Source organism: Felis catus, chromosome E2 (assembly GCF_018350175.1).
Source record: "Felis catus isolate Fca126 chromosome E2, F.catus_Fca126_mat1.0, whole genome shotgun sequence".
Taxonomy (NCBI): domain Eukaryota; kingdom Metazoa; phylum Chordata; class Mammalia; order Carnivora; family Felidae; genus Felis; species Felis catus.
In genome coordinates, this window is record NC_058382.1 from 18,236,748 (window position 1) to 18,251,543 (window position 14,796).

At 56.2% G+C, this 14,796-nt stretch overlaps 2 protein-coding genes across 10 annotated transcripts; both read right to left on the reverse strand.

Annotated features, from left to right (window-relative positions):
- Positions 1 to 239: 239 nt before the first annotated feature.
- On the reverse strand, positions 240 to 10,508 carry FXYD7 (FXYD domain containing ion transport regulator 7). Of its 6 annotated transcripts, none has more exons than XM_045045572.1 (6): positions 10,306 to 10,508; positions 10,004 to 10,092; positions 3,002 to 3,076; positions 2,821 to 2,854; positions 2,616 to 2,656; positions 240 to 648 (listed from the first exon to the last, which is right to left on the reverse strand). In XM_045045572.1, the coding sequence occupies exons 1-6, from the start codon at positions 10,506 to 10,508 to the stop codon at positions 626 to 628; spliced, it is 465 nt and encodes a 154-aa protein (XP_044901507.1). In that variant the 3' UTR covers positions 240 to 625. The 6 variants fall into 6 exon arrangements, with proteins under 6 accessions (XP_044901507.1, XP_044901506.1, XP_019674381.1 ...); XM_045045571.1 differs by having other exon boundaries at positions 2,812 to 2,854; XM_019818822.3 differs by lacking the exon at positions 10,306 to 10,508 and adding an exon at positions 5,251 to 5,280 and having other exon boundaries at positions 2,812 to 2,854; positions 10,004 to 10,159.
- On the reverse strand, positions 10,323 to 14,790 carry FXYD1 (FXYD domain containing ion transport regulator 1). 4 transcript variants are annotated; one of them, XM_045045576.1, is made up of 8 exons: positions 14,711 to 14,790; positions 13,209 to 13,273; positions 12,726 to 12,758; positions 12,076 to 12,150; positions 11,776 to 11,812; positions 10,812 to 10,861; positions 10,567 to 10,618; positions 10,323 to 10,458 (listed from the first exon to the last, which is right to left on the reverse strand). In XM_045045576.1, exons 1-7 carry the CDS (start codon positions 14,773 to 14,775, stop codon positions 10,596 to 10,598), a joined length of 348 nt encoding a protein of 115 aa, XP_044901511.1. In that variant the 5' UTR covers positions 14,776 to 14,790; the 3' UTR covers positions 10,323 to 10,458; positions 10,567 to 10,595. The 4 variants fall into 4 exon arrangements, with proteins under 4 accessions (XP_044901511.1, XP_044901510.1, XP_044901512.1 ...); XM_045045575.1 differs by having other exon boundaries at positions 10,323 to 10,618; XM_045045577.1 differs by lacking the exon at positions 14,711 to 14,790 and adding an exon at positions 14,452 to 14,606 and having other exon boundaries at positions 10,323 to 10,618.
- Between the last annotated feature and the right edge of the window lie 6 nt (positions 14,791 to 14,796).

A 14,796-nucleotide genomic window follows, 5' to 3' on the forward strand; every position in this document is an offset into this window, starting at 1 on the left:
GGGCGGGGTGTCTACTCCTGGGTCTGGGGTGGGAGAGACGGTAAAGAGCAACCCGGGAGGGGGCGTCGAGCAGGGGAGGGGAAGCTCTGGGGGCTCGGAGAGGGGGTAGGCCGCTGGGGCGCTGGGGGAGGAGAGAGAGAAGAGGGGGGGAAGGCTGGGGACGGGAGAGAGCTCCCCCACGTTCAATTTTGCCCTCTCCCCCATTTTGTCCCCACAGATGAGAACTCACAGACAGAACGGGGGGAAAAACCCAAATGCACATTTATTAAGCTCAAGACATAGACACCGAGGGTGCAGGGAAACGGATCGGATCTTCGGAGGGGAGACGAGGAGGTGCAGGGGAGCAGTACATGGGGATTCTGGGGGGCTGCGGCTGGACTCCCGGACCCCAGGAGCTGGAGGCCTGAGTCCCTGGATCTGGGATGCAGACGGGCTCTTTGGGGGATCGTCATTGCCAAGACCTGGGGAGGGGCAGCGGGGTGCAGCGGCTCCAGCCTCGGGTGGGTGGGGCGGCTCATTCGGGGGAGCGCTCCCCGGCGCAAGGCTGGGGTCCCCACCGCCTCCACCCGGTCCTCAGGCTTCCGCACTCAGGCAGGGACAGCAGTGGAGGTGCCCAGGGCTGGTTTTACACACCGCCACCTCCAGGGGCTGGGGACCGGGGTCGGGAGGAGAGAAAGAGAGAGACCGAGAGAGAGGGTCAGAGAGCTGCGGTCAGCGACCAGAGAGGTGCACCCCGCCCCCTCCCACAGCCAGTGGGCATCCCCCCCACCCCCCCGCCCCCCCCCCCCCCGTCGTCTCCTGAAAGCCAGACCCCCCAGGGACTGTCACCCTTGAGCTAGCACTGAGGAGCTGTCTTGCCTACCACGCCCTGCTCCATTTAGGGACACTTGTGTGGCTTTTGTCCGCCCCCACAGGACACTGTCATGGAGGGGAACACACTTGTGATGAGGCTGGAGATCCCTGGCCCAGCTTGGGCCTTTCTGGGAGGTCCCCCTGCCAGAAAGAGTCTCTCTCCCCTTCCTATGTCCCCAACCTCCTCTTACACCCCATCCCATTCCCACACCCCATCTCCCCAACATTTGGAGGCAGTCAGAATTCCCCCGTTTCCCACCCACTTGGGACCATCGCTCAGCTGTAGTGGGTCACAGTCTCGTGCATAATCCGAGACCTTGCCCCCCCTCCCCCCCCCAGTTATCCACAAAGTGCCCGTTAGGGTTTTTAAATCTCGTGAAGAGAATATGAAACAACACACATGAAATTCCACACCAAATCCCCCCAAGCACTGAGTACCCCCAGGCCCACTTTTTAGTTATAAGACCTTTATGAGAGGCAGAGAGGTTCCCTTCTGGTTTTTAGACGTCCCTGGAAAGGACGCAGTTCCACTAAAAGCAGGTCAAGATATTTTTACATAATTCAATTAACACCCCCAAGGAGTCACAATCTTGCATCTAAGGTTTATTCCCCCCTGCATCCTAATCTCTGTCCATCTTCCACACCCTCTCCACACCCCCACACCCCTCACCCCTTCACACCCCATCACACACACCCCCCCCCCGCAGTCCTCAACCCTTCACATACCCCCTCCACACTCTCGCACCCCCTCCACCCCCTTCACCTCTTCACACCCCATCGTACCCCTACCCTCTCCACATCCCCACCCCCTACACACCCCTCACCCCTTCACCCCTCCACATACCTCACCCCTCCACACCCCCACCCCCTCCCCACCCCTGACCCCTTCACATTCCCACCCCACTCCACACCCCCTCACACCCCCATGTCTCCCACCCCCTCCACACCCCTCACCCCCCACACTGCCACTCCCTCCACACCACTCCCCCCTCCACTGCCCCACCCCCTCTAACACTTCCATCCCCTTCATCCCCAACCTCTTCACTCTTTGTCTGTGCTTTCCACCCTCATACTCTTTACATCCCCATATTCTCTCTTTCCCGAGGTCAGTTTTTAAAATCCATATTCTATACATCTCTCCTTTTGTTATTTTGATACAATTATCCAGGAACCCTTCCTTCCTTCCCTCCCTCCCCCCTTTTCCCCTTCCCCCTCTCCTCCCTTTCCGCATTCCTTTTTTCTTTTTTTTAAGTCATCTCTACGCCCAATGTGGGGCTCGAACTCACAACCCTGAGATCAAGAGTCACGTGCTCCACTAACTGGGCCAGCCAGGTGACCCTCCCCTCCTTTTTCTTGATCCTTTCATCCTCCTTCTTCCCACCTGAACAATGAAGTCTGGAAAATATTCTGTCTCCCTGCCTCCTCTGGCGCTCCACTCCTTCCCCATCCGGACCTCACAAGTCCTTCTCCCGAGTGGGGCCCCTCTCTTCGCAGACTTGTGGCTTTCTCCTCTGGGGGATCATTTCGTCCTTGCTCTCAAGGGCCTCTGTACTCGTTTCTGGGAAGCACTGGGGACTCTAAGACATTTCACATCCCACTGACTCTCCATGGTTTAACCTCTTTGGTCTGCGGGGCCTCAGCTCCTGCTGAAGTTGCCACATCCGTTCTTGGTGGCATCATTCTCAGGGACATCCAACGCAGCTCCCCTTCCCCCTCCGGCCCCCACCTCTTCTCCTCCCAGACCGTAACTCCCTCGCCCTCACCTGAGGAGGGAAGCTCCGACTTACAGGATTTGCATGTTGGGCTGTGGAAACAAAGAGAGAAAAGCATAAAGAAATCGGGTAGCCGTGGGCGTACTAGCAAGGACTGGGCAGGCTTTGGGGACTTTCTGTTCTGGAAGTGCCCCCGCACCCCAGGCCGCCCCCTCCCCTCTCCCCTCTCTCCCCACTGCTGCCAGACCTCTCAGACCTGGAGTCCGCCTTCCTGCACTTCACCTTCTTGCCTGTTAGGAGACAGACACAACAAGACGGGACATTAAGGGTCTGGACAAAAGCCAGCGGGGAAATGGTGGGTGGCCAGCGACGTCACCCCCCAACCTGAGGCAGCCTCCTTTGAGGGGCTTCGGAGCCCAGGAAAGGGTCACACTTACTGATAATGATGAGGATGCCTAGCAGGAACAATATGGTGGCCAGAGTCATGCCCACAGTCTGCACCGTGTCATAGTCTGGGGAAGATAACGGGGGATGTCAATGTGGGGTAGCACCTCAGGCCTCTCTGGAGCCTCGACCGGCTTCAAGTCTGCCCCGCCAGGGTCCAGAGTCCAGGGATGCTGCAGGCCGTGCCGGGGGCTCCCCCAGTGGGCTAGTGTGAGGATGGCAAGCCGAGCTTGGTCCCTAGACCTTCTCTAGAAGGTCTCTACCCTTCTCTACCCTCTACCCTTCTCTAGATTCTTTGTGTATACGTAAAACCTTCCTCTACATCATATATACATACATGTATATATGATACATACATGATATCTACATCATATATATAATCTCACCTCTTTCTACAGCTGGTTCCTCCTGGTTCTGTCCAGCACTGTCACCTGTCCGAATCATTGCAGGAAGCAGCCTGCACTGTGGTCTCCTTGCCCCCTAGCCACGGGATCCTGTTAACATCTAAGTCAGATCCGGGTGCTCCGGAGCTCAGAGGGCCCCACCCCACCCTGGCTTCCATTGCATTCCAAGGAAAAGCCAAAGTCCTCACCACAGCCCACACGGCCCTGCATCACCTGGTCCCCGTTCCTTCTCAGACCTCACCCCCTCCACATTCTCCCTCAGTCCCCTACCTCAGGCATATTGGGCTCTCTGCCATTCCTGGGGCAGATCAGACACGGTCTTACCTCAGGGCCTTTGTATTTGCTATTTCCTCTGCTTCAAAGCTCCTCCCCCAAATATTCCTTCCTTACCAATGTCTGGGCTTTATTCAAAGGTCAGGGAAACCTTTGGTTGTCCATTTAGAATTTCACCTCCTCTCCTCAACCCTTTATAATGTCATTCTTTACTTTATTTTCATTCATGAGAAGCATCCTTGTCTCATACACCACAGTAACTACAGGCCTTGAACAACATGCGGGTCCGCTCATAGGCAGATTTTTTTCAACACACTGTAAATGTATTTTCTCTTCATTATTATATATATATATTTTTTATTTTTTATTTTTTTGGTAAGCTCTACGCCCATCCCGGGGCTTGACCTCGTGACCCTGAGATCGAGAGTCACATGCTCTACCAACTGAGCCAGCCAGGTGCCCTTCTTCTTTATGATTTTTCTCAATGACATCTTTTCTCTAGTTTACTTTATTGTAAGAATACAGTATATAAACACATAACATACGAAGTGTATGTTAATAGATGATGGTATCGGTGAGACTTCTAGGCAACAATAGGCTATTAGTAGTTAAGTTTGGGGGGAGTCAAAAGTTATATGTGGATTTTCAACTGCATGCACCCCCTAGCCCCCACGTTGTTCAAGGGTCGATAGTATTTATTGAATTAAGAATTTATGGAGCACACACTCAATGTCCAGGCCTCTGCCTCAGGGAATTGACTTTCATATTGTGACAAAGCACTGAAAAATAAAATGAAACATCTGAGCCATGTGACTATGGCTAGATGTGTGTGCGTCTCCTCTTGGCAGAGAGTCAGGAAGGGCCTCTCCTAGCAGAGCAGTCAATATTTGAGCTGAGTCCCGAAGAAGGAAAAGGAGCCTTCGTCAGCTGAATGGAGAGCTAGAGGAGGAGTATGCCTGGCAGAGGGAACCATGTGTGCAAAGGCCCTGAGGTGGGAAAGAATTTGGCGTATTGGAGGAACGGTATGAGTGAGCAAAGGGAGAGGGCAAGGGAGTGTTTAGAGAGGGAACTGGGGCCAGCTCTGCTAGACCTGGGGGTGACTTCTTTAAGTTTCGGTGTTGTGGGGATGGTTTCATGGCATCATCCAAATAAATCTTTCCCACAATCCTCGTAGGTGGAAACTATTACTATTCCTTATTTACGGAAGAGCCCAGAGGGGAAAAGTTACTTGCTCAAGGCCACACAGCTAGTGAGTGGATAAGCCAGGATCTAAATCCAGGAAGCCTGGCCTCGGTCATATGTTTTTCTGATGACCAAAACATACCAGCCTGGAGTTCTGGTGAAGATTGAAGGAGACCCAGAGAGGGTACCACCCCCCTCCCCCAAATCTGATTCTGCCCTCCATGAACCTTGCTGCTAGAAACTGAATCCACATGTTCAGATGGCCTGTGGTCCAGCAGGTATCATGTTGGCATGACTGAAGCCACTTTAGCAATAACCTGTGGGGACCTGCAACCACCCCTTTATCCAGCCCCAGGGTACCCTCATCAGAATCTGCCACTCACCATAGTAAAATGGGTCAGGTTCCTGAGGAACTGTGGGAAGGAAGGCAGGAAAAGAGAGAGAGGGAAAAAATATTTCAACACTGGATTTCTTAACATTTTTGAGGTTCCAGATGGGGCCATTGGCCCAATGGTTTCTGGGCAGAAATCAAATAAAGACACCCTTTGATCTAAATAATGATATAGCCTCATAGCAGGACACAAGGTCTGAAGAGTGGAGCATAGGCTGGATTCCAGCCCGACTCACACCATTGGTCAATACTTTCCCTTGTGCAGTGCACAACCTACCAAACTGTACGTGACAGTCCTGGTCCTAGCCCACTGTGGAAGCCTGAGGCAAACTATGGACGCATTTCCAAAGAAAAACCATACACACTCCCATTTGCACATGCTATTGGTAAACTGGTATCCCACTGGTAAACTGCTGAGTGCATCAGCTTCCCCTGAATATTCCCTAAAACTTTTCAGTCACCTGACGGCTCCAGAAGTCAGGCACTGTGGCTATTATTCTCATAATAATGCCTCCTGCCACCAAATCCAACACAGGGGAGCTGTCCTAGAATATACCTATTACATTATCTTTAATATATCCTTTGCTGTTTATTTCTAAGACATCATCAATGTTAAGATTCAAAATTGATTTCATAATAGTTTTCTCAGTGTGTGTGTGTGTGTGTGTGTGTATGCATGAGTAAGTATGTAACTCTACCATATGAAACATACCCATCCATTAGAAGACTCATTCCAATTTCAGAAATGCCAACGTGTGGATAAACTCTGTGTGTGTGTGTGTGTGTGTGTGTGTGTGTGTGTGTGTTTACTTTTCCCCATCCCTGTCCCAAACCACACTCCCCTTCAGGAGAGCTCAGACCATCCTTCCATGCAAGAAGCCCGTCTCGATGGCTCCCTAATTCCTCTGACAGCTCTCAGAACATTCCGACTTGTCTAGAGCAGAATTCTGCAAAGCATGCACCACTAGCGGAGGGGAACCAGGAATGTCAGGGGCAATGCCAGGCACTGTCGTTAGTGTTCTTCCCTCTTCCAGCCTCAGGGAAGGATGGCAGCTGCCCTGAGTTTGCGGGGAGACCATAGGACTAATTCTGGCCAATGAACTGTCAGTGGAAGTGTCAATGTCTCTTCCAGGCTGGAGCTTTTCAAGTGCTCATGCAAGAGGTCCCTTTTGCCTTTGGCCTGGTGACATGAATGCTCGAGATGGTGGCCGTTCCCATTTTCTTTGGTGAGTAGAGAGCCCGGGTCACCCCGTGAAGGACACATAGTGAGAATCCTGGTTGTCGGAAGCCCCTGAGATTTTTGAGACTATTTGTTACCAGAGCAACTCTAGCCTCAACTGACTGGTATAGGGGCACTTAGGCCAGACTCTGAATAACACTGATTCACACAACGTGTAAGTTCGTCCTTCTCAGTTCCCTGTCTGGTCGTCTAAGAGGAAGTCTTAGGTAGGCGCAGACGTGTCTTTAACACCTTCCACCTTGTTAATGTCCCTCTTTTCCCAAGAGAAAACAGTCCTTGGGCTCAGAGCCTTCAGCAGGCAACGATATCTAGGTAGAATTTCGTGATATTATTTGGTTTTCTCCTTTAGTTGTTTAACCAGCATTTGATCGCACTGACTCCGTGCCAGGTGCTGGTCTAAGCACTTCACAGGTGTTAATGCACCTAATCTTCACAGCCACTCTCAGAATTAAGGTGCTATCTTCATTTGATTCCACAAACAAGGACACCGAGGCCCAGAAAAGTGGAATCACTTCTTGAAGATCATTTTTATAGTTGCAAGGCAAAAAAAAAAAAAAAAAAAAAAAAAAAATCCTGATTTTCCATTTGTAATGGTGATACAAAATGAAGCCAATTAAATTATTTACTTTTTTAAAGACTTTTATTTTTACAGAATCTCTACGCCCAACGTGGGGCTCAAACTCACAACCCCGAGATCAAGAGTCGCGTGTTCTATTGACTGAGCCAGCCGGGCGCCCCTAGTTTTTTTTGTTTTTTGTTTTTAAAGTTAATCCTGGGGCGCCTGGGTGGCTCAGTAGTTAAGTGTCAAACTTTGGCTCAGGTCATGATATCGTGGTTTGTGAGTTTGATCCTCACATCGGGCTCTGTGCTGACAGCTCAGAGCCTGGAGCCTGCTTCGGATTCTGTGTCTCCTTCTCTCTCTGCCTCTCCCCCACTCACGATCTCCTTCTCTCTCTCTCTCTCTCTCTCTCTCAAAAATAAATAAATATTAAAAAATTTTTAAAAAGAAGTTAATCCTTTAAAGGAAAAGGAATGAACATGAGTGGGGAGCATTTGGATAGGACAAAAACTGTGAAGGTGGTCCTCGAAAGCATCAAGTTGGGGAAACCTGATTTTAGAGTCATGTGTGCTTGCCCCCCCCCCCACCAGATGGAGAGTACATTGCTTTGACTCCTCTGCTGTTAATCCTGGCATTTACAAAAGTCTTCCAAAGAACTTTTCTAAAATGAATAAATAAATGAGTGACTGACTGAATGAATGTGAGCCCTGCTCGGCTGCAGAAAGCTGAATCACAGATGGAATGGTTGGACTAGCCTGCTTCGTCCCCTGGGTCTCCACACAGCCTGCCTCCCCAAACCGGCGGGAGCCCACTGGGTGAGGACCTGCTCCAGGATCCTCTTTGGTTGCACCCTGGGTGCTCCGTGCTCTGTGCAGAAGTCCCTCTTCTGGTCCCTGCCACCCCAGCAATCTGGTTCCTCGGGGCGAGGCTGGGCTGAGGGTGGAGCCAGGAGGCAGAAGAAGAAATGTGCACCACTCCTGGCCAGTTGCCAGGGAGACATCAGGAAGGAGGTGGTTGCTATGGCAACTGGGGCAACTTAAGAGGTGAAGAGAGGTAATGGGTCTGGGCACCCCAGGCTAGGTGGGGTCCTGGGGCTGAGGTTTCTAACTCCGAGGCCAATCTTGACTCCCTCTGCTCCCTTTGTACCTCCCGGTGTTGCCCCTGCAGGGCTGGCTTCCGGCCAAGCCCAGGGTTCTTCTCAAGGGTGGGACCCCAGGCCCAGTCATGCTCCTGCACCCCCTTTCTGTTTGCCCCCAACTCTCCCTCCTGCTTTCTGACGGGGTGGAAGAGCCCTCATCCCCTTCCACTGTGCCCCCCCCCCCAACAATCCATTAATCAGCTTAAGTGGTGCAACACACAACATGCTCTTCCTCCGCCCCCCTCCCTGGGGTTTCCCAAGACCTGTGGTCCCCCCTTCCGCTATGACTGGGGGAAAGGTGGGGGGGGGGAATGGTGAGGCGTCTGTCCTCCCACCTCTGCCCGTCTGCTGCCATCGATCCTGTTAACCACCATCTCTGCGAAAAGAAGCCCTGGGCTCCCGCCAGGCCTGCTGGCTCAGCCCTGCCCCCCCTCCCTAGGGTGGCTTCCAGCCTCTGCAGCCCCCCCACCCCGCCCTGCTTCAAATTCTGCAGATATGGCTCAGTGCAGCAGCCCCTGCCTGCCGGGAAAGGGGGCAGGGAAGGAGAGATCGGAGTGGAACTGGGGTTCCCTTCACCACCAGGGGCTCCTCGGCACCACTGGCCTATCCCTGCTGGCCCTGCTCTCTGTGCGGGAAACCCTCCGCCTGCCACCCGCCGGCCCCCCCCCCCCGCAATTAAAGCATTCTTCCCTTTGCTCCTCTGCAGAGGCAGGTTCAAGAAAGGGGGCTCTCAGGGGGCAGTGGGTGTTTAAGTGGGTGAATAACTGGGTTAAGGGGTGTGAAATGTAAACTGCCGTGTGGCTGGATGGGGGTGAGGAGGGACATTTGTGTGCACGCTCGAGTGCACCTCCCGGACCAGACAGCACCCCTGGATGTGGGCTGGGAAGGAGGGTCCTGCCACCCATTCTGGCCCAAGGGGGCTCACTGCAGTGGCATGGCCCCACCCCATGGTGCTCCTCCTTATCTCCATTTCTCTCCCGCGCGGTGAGTCCGTCGCTCTCTCCTGCTCTATGTCTTTCTCTCCGCCTCTCTGTCTCTTTGTCTCTGATTTTCTCTTTCTCTGCATCTTTCTGTTGCTCTCCGCCTTCCCCTTCACTCTCTGAATATCTTTCAGTCTCATATCGGTGCTCTTCCCGGGTCTCTCTCTGTATCTCTGACTCGGGGTCTGCTCGTGCTCGCTCTCTCTCTCTCTCTCTCTTAGGCTTTCTCAATTTCCACATTCCTTTCTGCCGCCCTCTCTCTCCTGTCTCTCTCCCTCTCTCTCTCACTTCCTCCAGCTCTCTCCCCCACTGTCTTTCCGTCTTTCTCCCTCCTTCCCGCTGAACCTGCCTGTCAGAGATTTCAGGAGACACCCACCATAGGCGCCAGGGCTGGAAGAAAGAGGGATGTGGACCCCCTCCTTTTGCCCACCTCGGAGACCCTGAAATGTGCCAGAGCCTCTGTGGTCGCAGACCCACCCGTTCCCACCCTCGAAGCCCGTCCCTTCGCGTCCACTACCACCGCTGTGCAGGACCAGCCGCCTGGTTGCCATAGCTACCGGTCCGCGCATCCTTTCTCCCGGGACTGCCGCTCTCCAACCGCGGGTCCCGCACAGAAACGACACCACCGGGAGGGGGTGTCCAAGAGGCCTGGAGGGGCGCCAAGGGGTGCGCTGCAGGGGCCTCCGCCCTGGGAAGGAACGGACACCCCCTTCCCCATTCCCCTCCCTTTTCGGTACCGGAATCTCCCTAGATCCTCTCTCCTAAGCTCTGAGATCCCGGAGCCTCCCCCACCCTCACCCGCGCGCCCTCTCCCCGGGCGGCGCTCACCCTTTGTGGGGGCCTGGGTCGGGGTCGCCATGCCGGACCGGAGCAGGGGGCGGCTGGAGGCCGAGGTGGTGAAGGCGCGGCTGCGGCAGCTGGAAGCGGGACGGACTGATGTCGGGGGGAGATGGGGGAGCCCTCGTGGGGGGGGTGCCGTAGCCAATGGGGGCCCGGAGAGCCCGCCCCCGTCCCGGCCACCCCCGCCCCCGCCCCCGCCCACTGCCGACGTCCCCGCCCCTTCCCCAAGGGTGGGGGCGCCCCCTGCCGGGGCCCAGGGGGCGCCCGGGCTTTCGCGCAGAGGGACTGACAGATCCAGAAAGCGCTGTCGAGAGAGAAAAGCACGTTTTATTGAAGTCTGGGCGGCAGAGAGGAGTCTGTGGGGGCAGGGCTGGGGAAGAGGGCAGTCCAGGTGGTGGTGGTGCTCAGGTGGTGGGTGGGGGGCGCCAGGTGCCAGGGGAATCCTGTGGGGGTGAAAAGGGTGAGGGGCAACAGAGCCCCCCAGCCATCTCATCCCACCCTTCGTCGCCTTCTCCTGCCCCCCTCCCCCAGCCTAGCCCGCGCTGCAGGACCTGGCTGGGCTCCATCGCGCCAGGTGTCTCTACCGCCTGCGGGTGGACAGACCTGAGGGGGAACACGGAGAGTTCGGGTGTCAGGAGGGGCACCCCAGCTCCCGCGGAGGGGGGAGCGACAGGGGAACTCCCGGACCTTCGCTGTCGGGTCAAGTCCCTCCCTCCGCACGCCCAGAGAGGACCAGGAAAGGGGTTCTTGGAACCAGCCCTCACCCCCAAACCCCCAAAGTCTCCCCCAGACTCACGGCGGATGGAGCTGCGGAAAGTTCCCTCCTCTTCATCCGGTTCCCCAGTCCTGGGAAAGGAGAGGCAGAAGGACGTGGGGATGAAAAAAGAGAGGCAGATGCTCCCAGGAACCCCCCAGTACAGCCCCCATTTCACAGACCCCCGTACTGAGGGCCAGAGACCGGCGAGGAGCAGGCTCGGGGGCCGCCAGAAACGAGAAAATCGGGCGCACCCAGGAGCAGTTTAAGCGTGTGGCAGGACGCGCTCCAAGTGCCTCCCGGAGTGCTGGGGAAGAGACTGGAAGTTGGTGGGGGAGGGATGGCCGAAGGGCTTGAGGACAGACGGCCTGGAGACAGCCTAGGTTAGAAACCCAGAACCCTCATCTTCTAGAGTGATCTCGGGCAAGTGACTTCACCTCCCTGCGCCTCGGTTTCCTCCTCGATAAAACGAGGCTGTTAACGACAGTCTCATGCAAGGGGTGTGAGGAGTCAATAACGTAATACACGATAAAACAATACCTTTTAGCACGTGGGACTAAACATTAGCTATTCTGTAAAATAACATTTAGAATTGTTTTCACACGGAGAAGGGATTCATACAGTGCTTTACATTTTTATTTAGAGATGAGTCAAAGAGCTGGGAACAGGACTCTGAGCTAAACTGGGCCGCCAAGCGCGGTGATCTCATTTCGCCGTGGCTCCTTCTTTGACAGCACTTATCACGCTTTGTGATTTTATATTTGTGGGGCTGCGGGAACCCACGGCCGCCGCCCCCACTGGGCTGGGAGCTCAGCCAGGCAGGGAGGGCAGTTCAGTTATTCGCCGTTTGGTCCCCAGGGCCTGGCTTGCGGCTTGGCACGTAGTAGGTGCTTAATACGTATTTGCCGAAGGGTCTCTGGCTGTGGGTCGAGTGGACTCCCTGCCTCACTCCCAGCGCCCTTCTAGAGCGGAAGGAGGAGAGTGAGAGCCCCGAGGGGCCTCTTACCTCTGCTGCTGGTTGAATTTGCACCGGCATCTTCTGCCTGTGGGTGGGGGTAGGAGGGCAGGGCTGAGATTCCGCTCCGGGCGGGCACCGAGCGGCGCTCGAGCGCCAGCGCCGGCTCGCGAGGGGCGGAGCCGTGGGGACAGAGGCGGGGTAGGGGCGGGGCGGGGGCGGGGCAGGGTAGGGGCGTAAACCGGGCGGGCCCGGGCAGGATGGGGGCGGGACAGAGGGCGGGGCGGGGGCGGGGCGGGGACGAAACACGGCACCTGCGGGGGCTGGAGGTAGCAGGGTGGGGGTACTCACTCAGGACGATGAGGATACCCAGGATGAAGAGGATCCCGGCGATGATAAGGCCTCCGATCCGCAGGGTTTTGTAGTCTGTGGGCGGCAGGGAGGAGAGTGAGAACAGGGAGGGGAGGAGGAAGGACAGGAGAGGGGCAGAATGGGGAGGAAGGGGCAAGGAGGATCAGGGAGGAGAGCAGAGAGATCAATGAGAGGAGGAAACAGATGTGGGAGGAAGAGAAGAGGGATGGGGAGAGGAGGGGGTGGGAAGGAAAAGGAAGAGGTAGGCAGGGCAGGGAGGAGGGAGGAAACAAGAAAGTAGGGGAGGATGATGGAGAGGAGGAGGGGAACAGAGGGGAGAAAGGGAGATGGCCGCAGAGGATGAGCCGTAAGACATTGAGAGGTAAAAGGAGAAAGAGAATCAGAGAGACAGGGAGGGGTCAAATAGACACACGGAGACACAGAGACACAGACAAGGGGAGATAAAAACAAGAAGGAGTCAGAGAGCCTTCTGAGAGACAAGAGAAAGAGAGAGAAGGAGACTGACAGAGATATAAATACTGAGTCAGAGATAAAGGAAGAGAGAGACGAGGAGGAGTGGGAACAGGACCGGCAAACCCAGGCCACCCACCCTCCCAACTCCCAAGCATAAATGCCCCTCCCTCCCTCACCATAGGTGAATGGATCGTGTTCCTGTGGAGCCTCTGGAAAGAGAAAGAAGTCAAGGGTTGGATGCTTCCTGGGGCCCTGGGCAGGAAGGGGCATAAAGAGACCTTTTGGGGGCTTTCCTGTCCTGGGCTGAGAGTCTGGGGACTATTGGACCCTGAACAGGCTGTCCACCCCTCTCTGGCTCTTAGCTGCCTCATCTGCACTGTCCTGGGGGGGGGGGCAGGTGGTCACTTAACTGCTACAGCTTCCCGCCTCATCCCGTGTTGTCCTTGATTCTGTCCTGTGCGGGAAGAGGGGCTCCATCCCACCCTCCACCTTTGTCTGCCCTGGGCATCCTCCCCTCCCCTCCCCCACGTGAAACCTCCAACTTCCTGGTACCCCACTGACTCTGTTTAAGTTGGAGTCTCCAACTTGGTTCTCTTGAAAGGCTTCCCTCCCCTCCCTCGGGGCTGAGGTGGGTAGCGGGCTACCTACCCCAGACTCACCTGCGTTGGCCATGGCGAGGAAACCCACACAGAGTACCAAGATGTGGTGGAGAGATGCCATTGTCCTGGAGAACACCAAGGGTCAAGAAACGTGTTTCCTAGTACCCCCACCATTGGGGCTTGAACCCAAGGGGTTAAATCAGACTCCCGGGGGCGGGGTGTGATTCCAAAAACGTCCATCATCCAGCTTGGCCACTTTGAGAAACAGGGGCACCCCCTGCTTCATGCGGACACAGTGTCACCAAAACAAGCCACAATGGGCAAGGGTGAGACACACAGTCACAGGGGTCTCCCGGAGGCCTGGGCCGCCCTACAGCAGGCGCCAGATTCCCCACACCTACCCAATGGGAAGACTGGGATGGCTCGCCCCACCCAGACTGAGAGACAGACACACGGGGAGGGGTGAGAGACACATGCAAGGGCCCACCTGCCCTCCCACCACGGCCCTGCTGCGTCCGTCCGTGTGATATCCCAGCTCTCCTGCCCTCGGCCGCTGGCCGGCTCTCTGCCTGACCCTGGGTATAAATATCTCCCACTTCACCCTGGAGGAATTTGCCTCACACAGGCCACCATGGCAACAGCCTTCCTTCCCCCACTGGGGGGTCATTCCCAACCCTGCCAGGGTGAGGCCGGGCTGCCACACGGCTACAGGCTGCCCCTGTGGGGAAGGCCACCCCTTCTCTCCTTCTGGAAATGATGAGAACAGGGGAAAACATCCCTGTCTGCCTGCCTCTGGGTGACTTTCATAGGCAGACACCAGGCGAGTCGCATGAGGCCCAGACCAGCCAGGCTGAGAGACAGAAGACAGATGCCAGGGGCAGGGACACACACACACACACACACACACACACACACACGCGCGAGCACACGAGCACACGCAGTGACAACGCCCACTCCCCAAACCTCTGGTTGGAGCAAGATGTGGGGTGGAGACAGTCACGAATACGATACTCCTCATCTGAGCCTCCCGTGCTCCCAAACAGTGACGCAATCTGACCCACACACGTGAGTGTCCCAAACCCACCCCAACCAGGGTGCACGCTCTGCAGCAGGGGAGGGAGGAGTTGCGCCCCGCACTCCCGCTCCCGGGGAACCCCACTGTCCCCCACTGTCCCCACCACGCTCCCTTCCTCTTGGGTCAGGCCTGCCTGGAAAGCCACGGGCTTGGCCACTCCTGCTCCCAAAATAGGTGGCCCAGCCAGGCGAGGGGTGAGGCCTGGAGGGGAGGGCAGGGGACGCTCACCCCAGTCAGGCTGTCCCCTGCTGAAAGAAGGCCCCCAAACGTCCGGCTGTGCCGGGGGTGAGCACTTTGGACCCCCTGGCCCAGAGCTGGACTGCGCCGCCCTCAGCGGTCTCCCCTCCCGGCCCCACCCCACCCTCACCCTCCCCAACCAGCAGCTGTAACTGGAGCCCGGGCTGGAGGGGGGCCAGGGGGCGGCCCCCAGCCCAGACCGCCCTGGCCCGCTAGGTTAACTCTCTCGGCTCAGATGGAGGAACACTACCGGCGCTGGGGACAGCTGGGGAGAGGAGGTGTCGGCAGGGAGGCCTGGACTGCAGACACACGCATGCAGGCACGCACGCACGCACG

Bases quoted from the DNA above. Each gene is read 5' to 3' on its own strand.
- FXYD7 (XM_045045571.1), bottom strand. From the start codon at position 10,508: ATGAGATGGCTGGGGGGCTCTGTTGCCCCTCACCCTTTTCACCCCCAC. The intron at 10,093-10,305 runs GTCAGTCCCTCT...TCCCGCTTCCAG, and splicing joins CGACAGCGCTTTCTGGATCT to CTGCCGCAGCCGCGCCTTCA. The intron at 649-2,615 runs GTGAGGGCGAGG...CCCGGTCCCCAG, and splicing joins GTCGGAGCTTCCCTCCTCAG to CCCCTGGAGGTGGCGGTGTG.
- FXYD1 (XM_045045576.1), bottom strand. From the start codon at position 14,775: ATGCGTGTGTCTGCAGTCCAGGCCTCCCTGCCGACACCTCCTCTCCCC. The intron at 13,274-14,710 runs GTAGTGTTCCTC...GGTGTTCTCCAG, and splicing joins CCCAGCTGTCCCCAGCGCCG to GACAATGGCATCTCTCCACC. The intron at 11,813-12,075 runs GTGAGTACCCCC...CCCCACCCACAG, and splicing joins GGGTATCCTCATCGTCCTGA to GCAGAAGATGCCGGTGCAAA.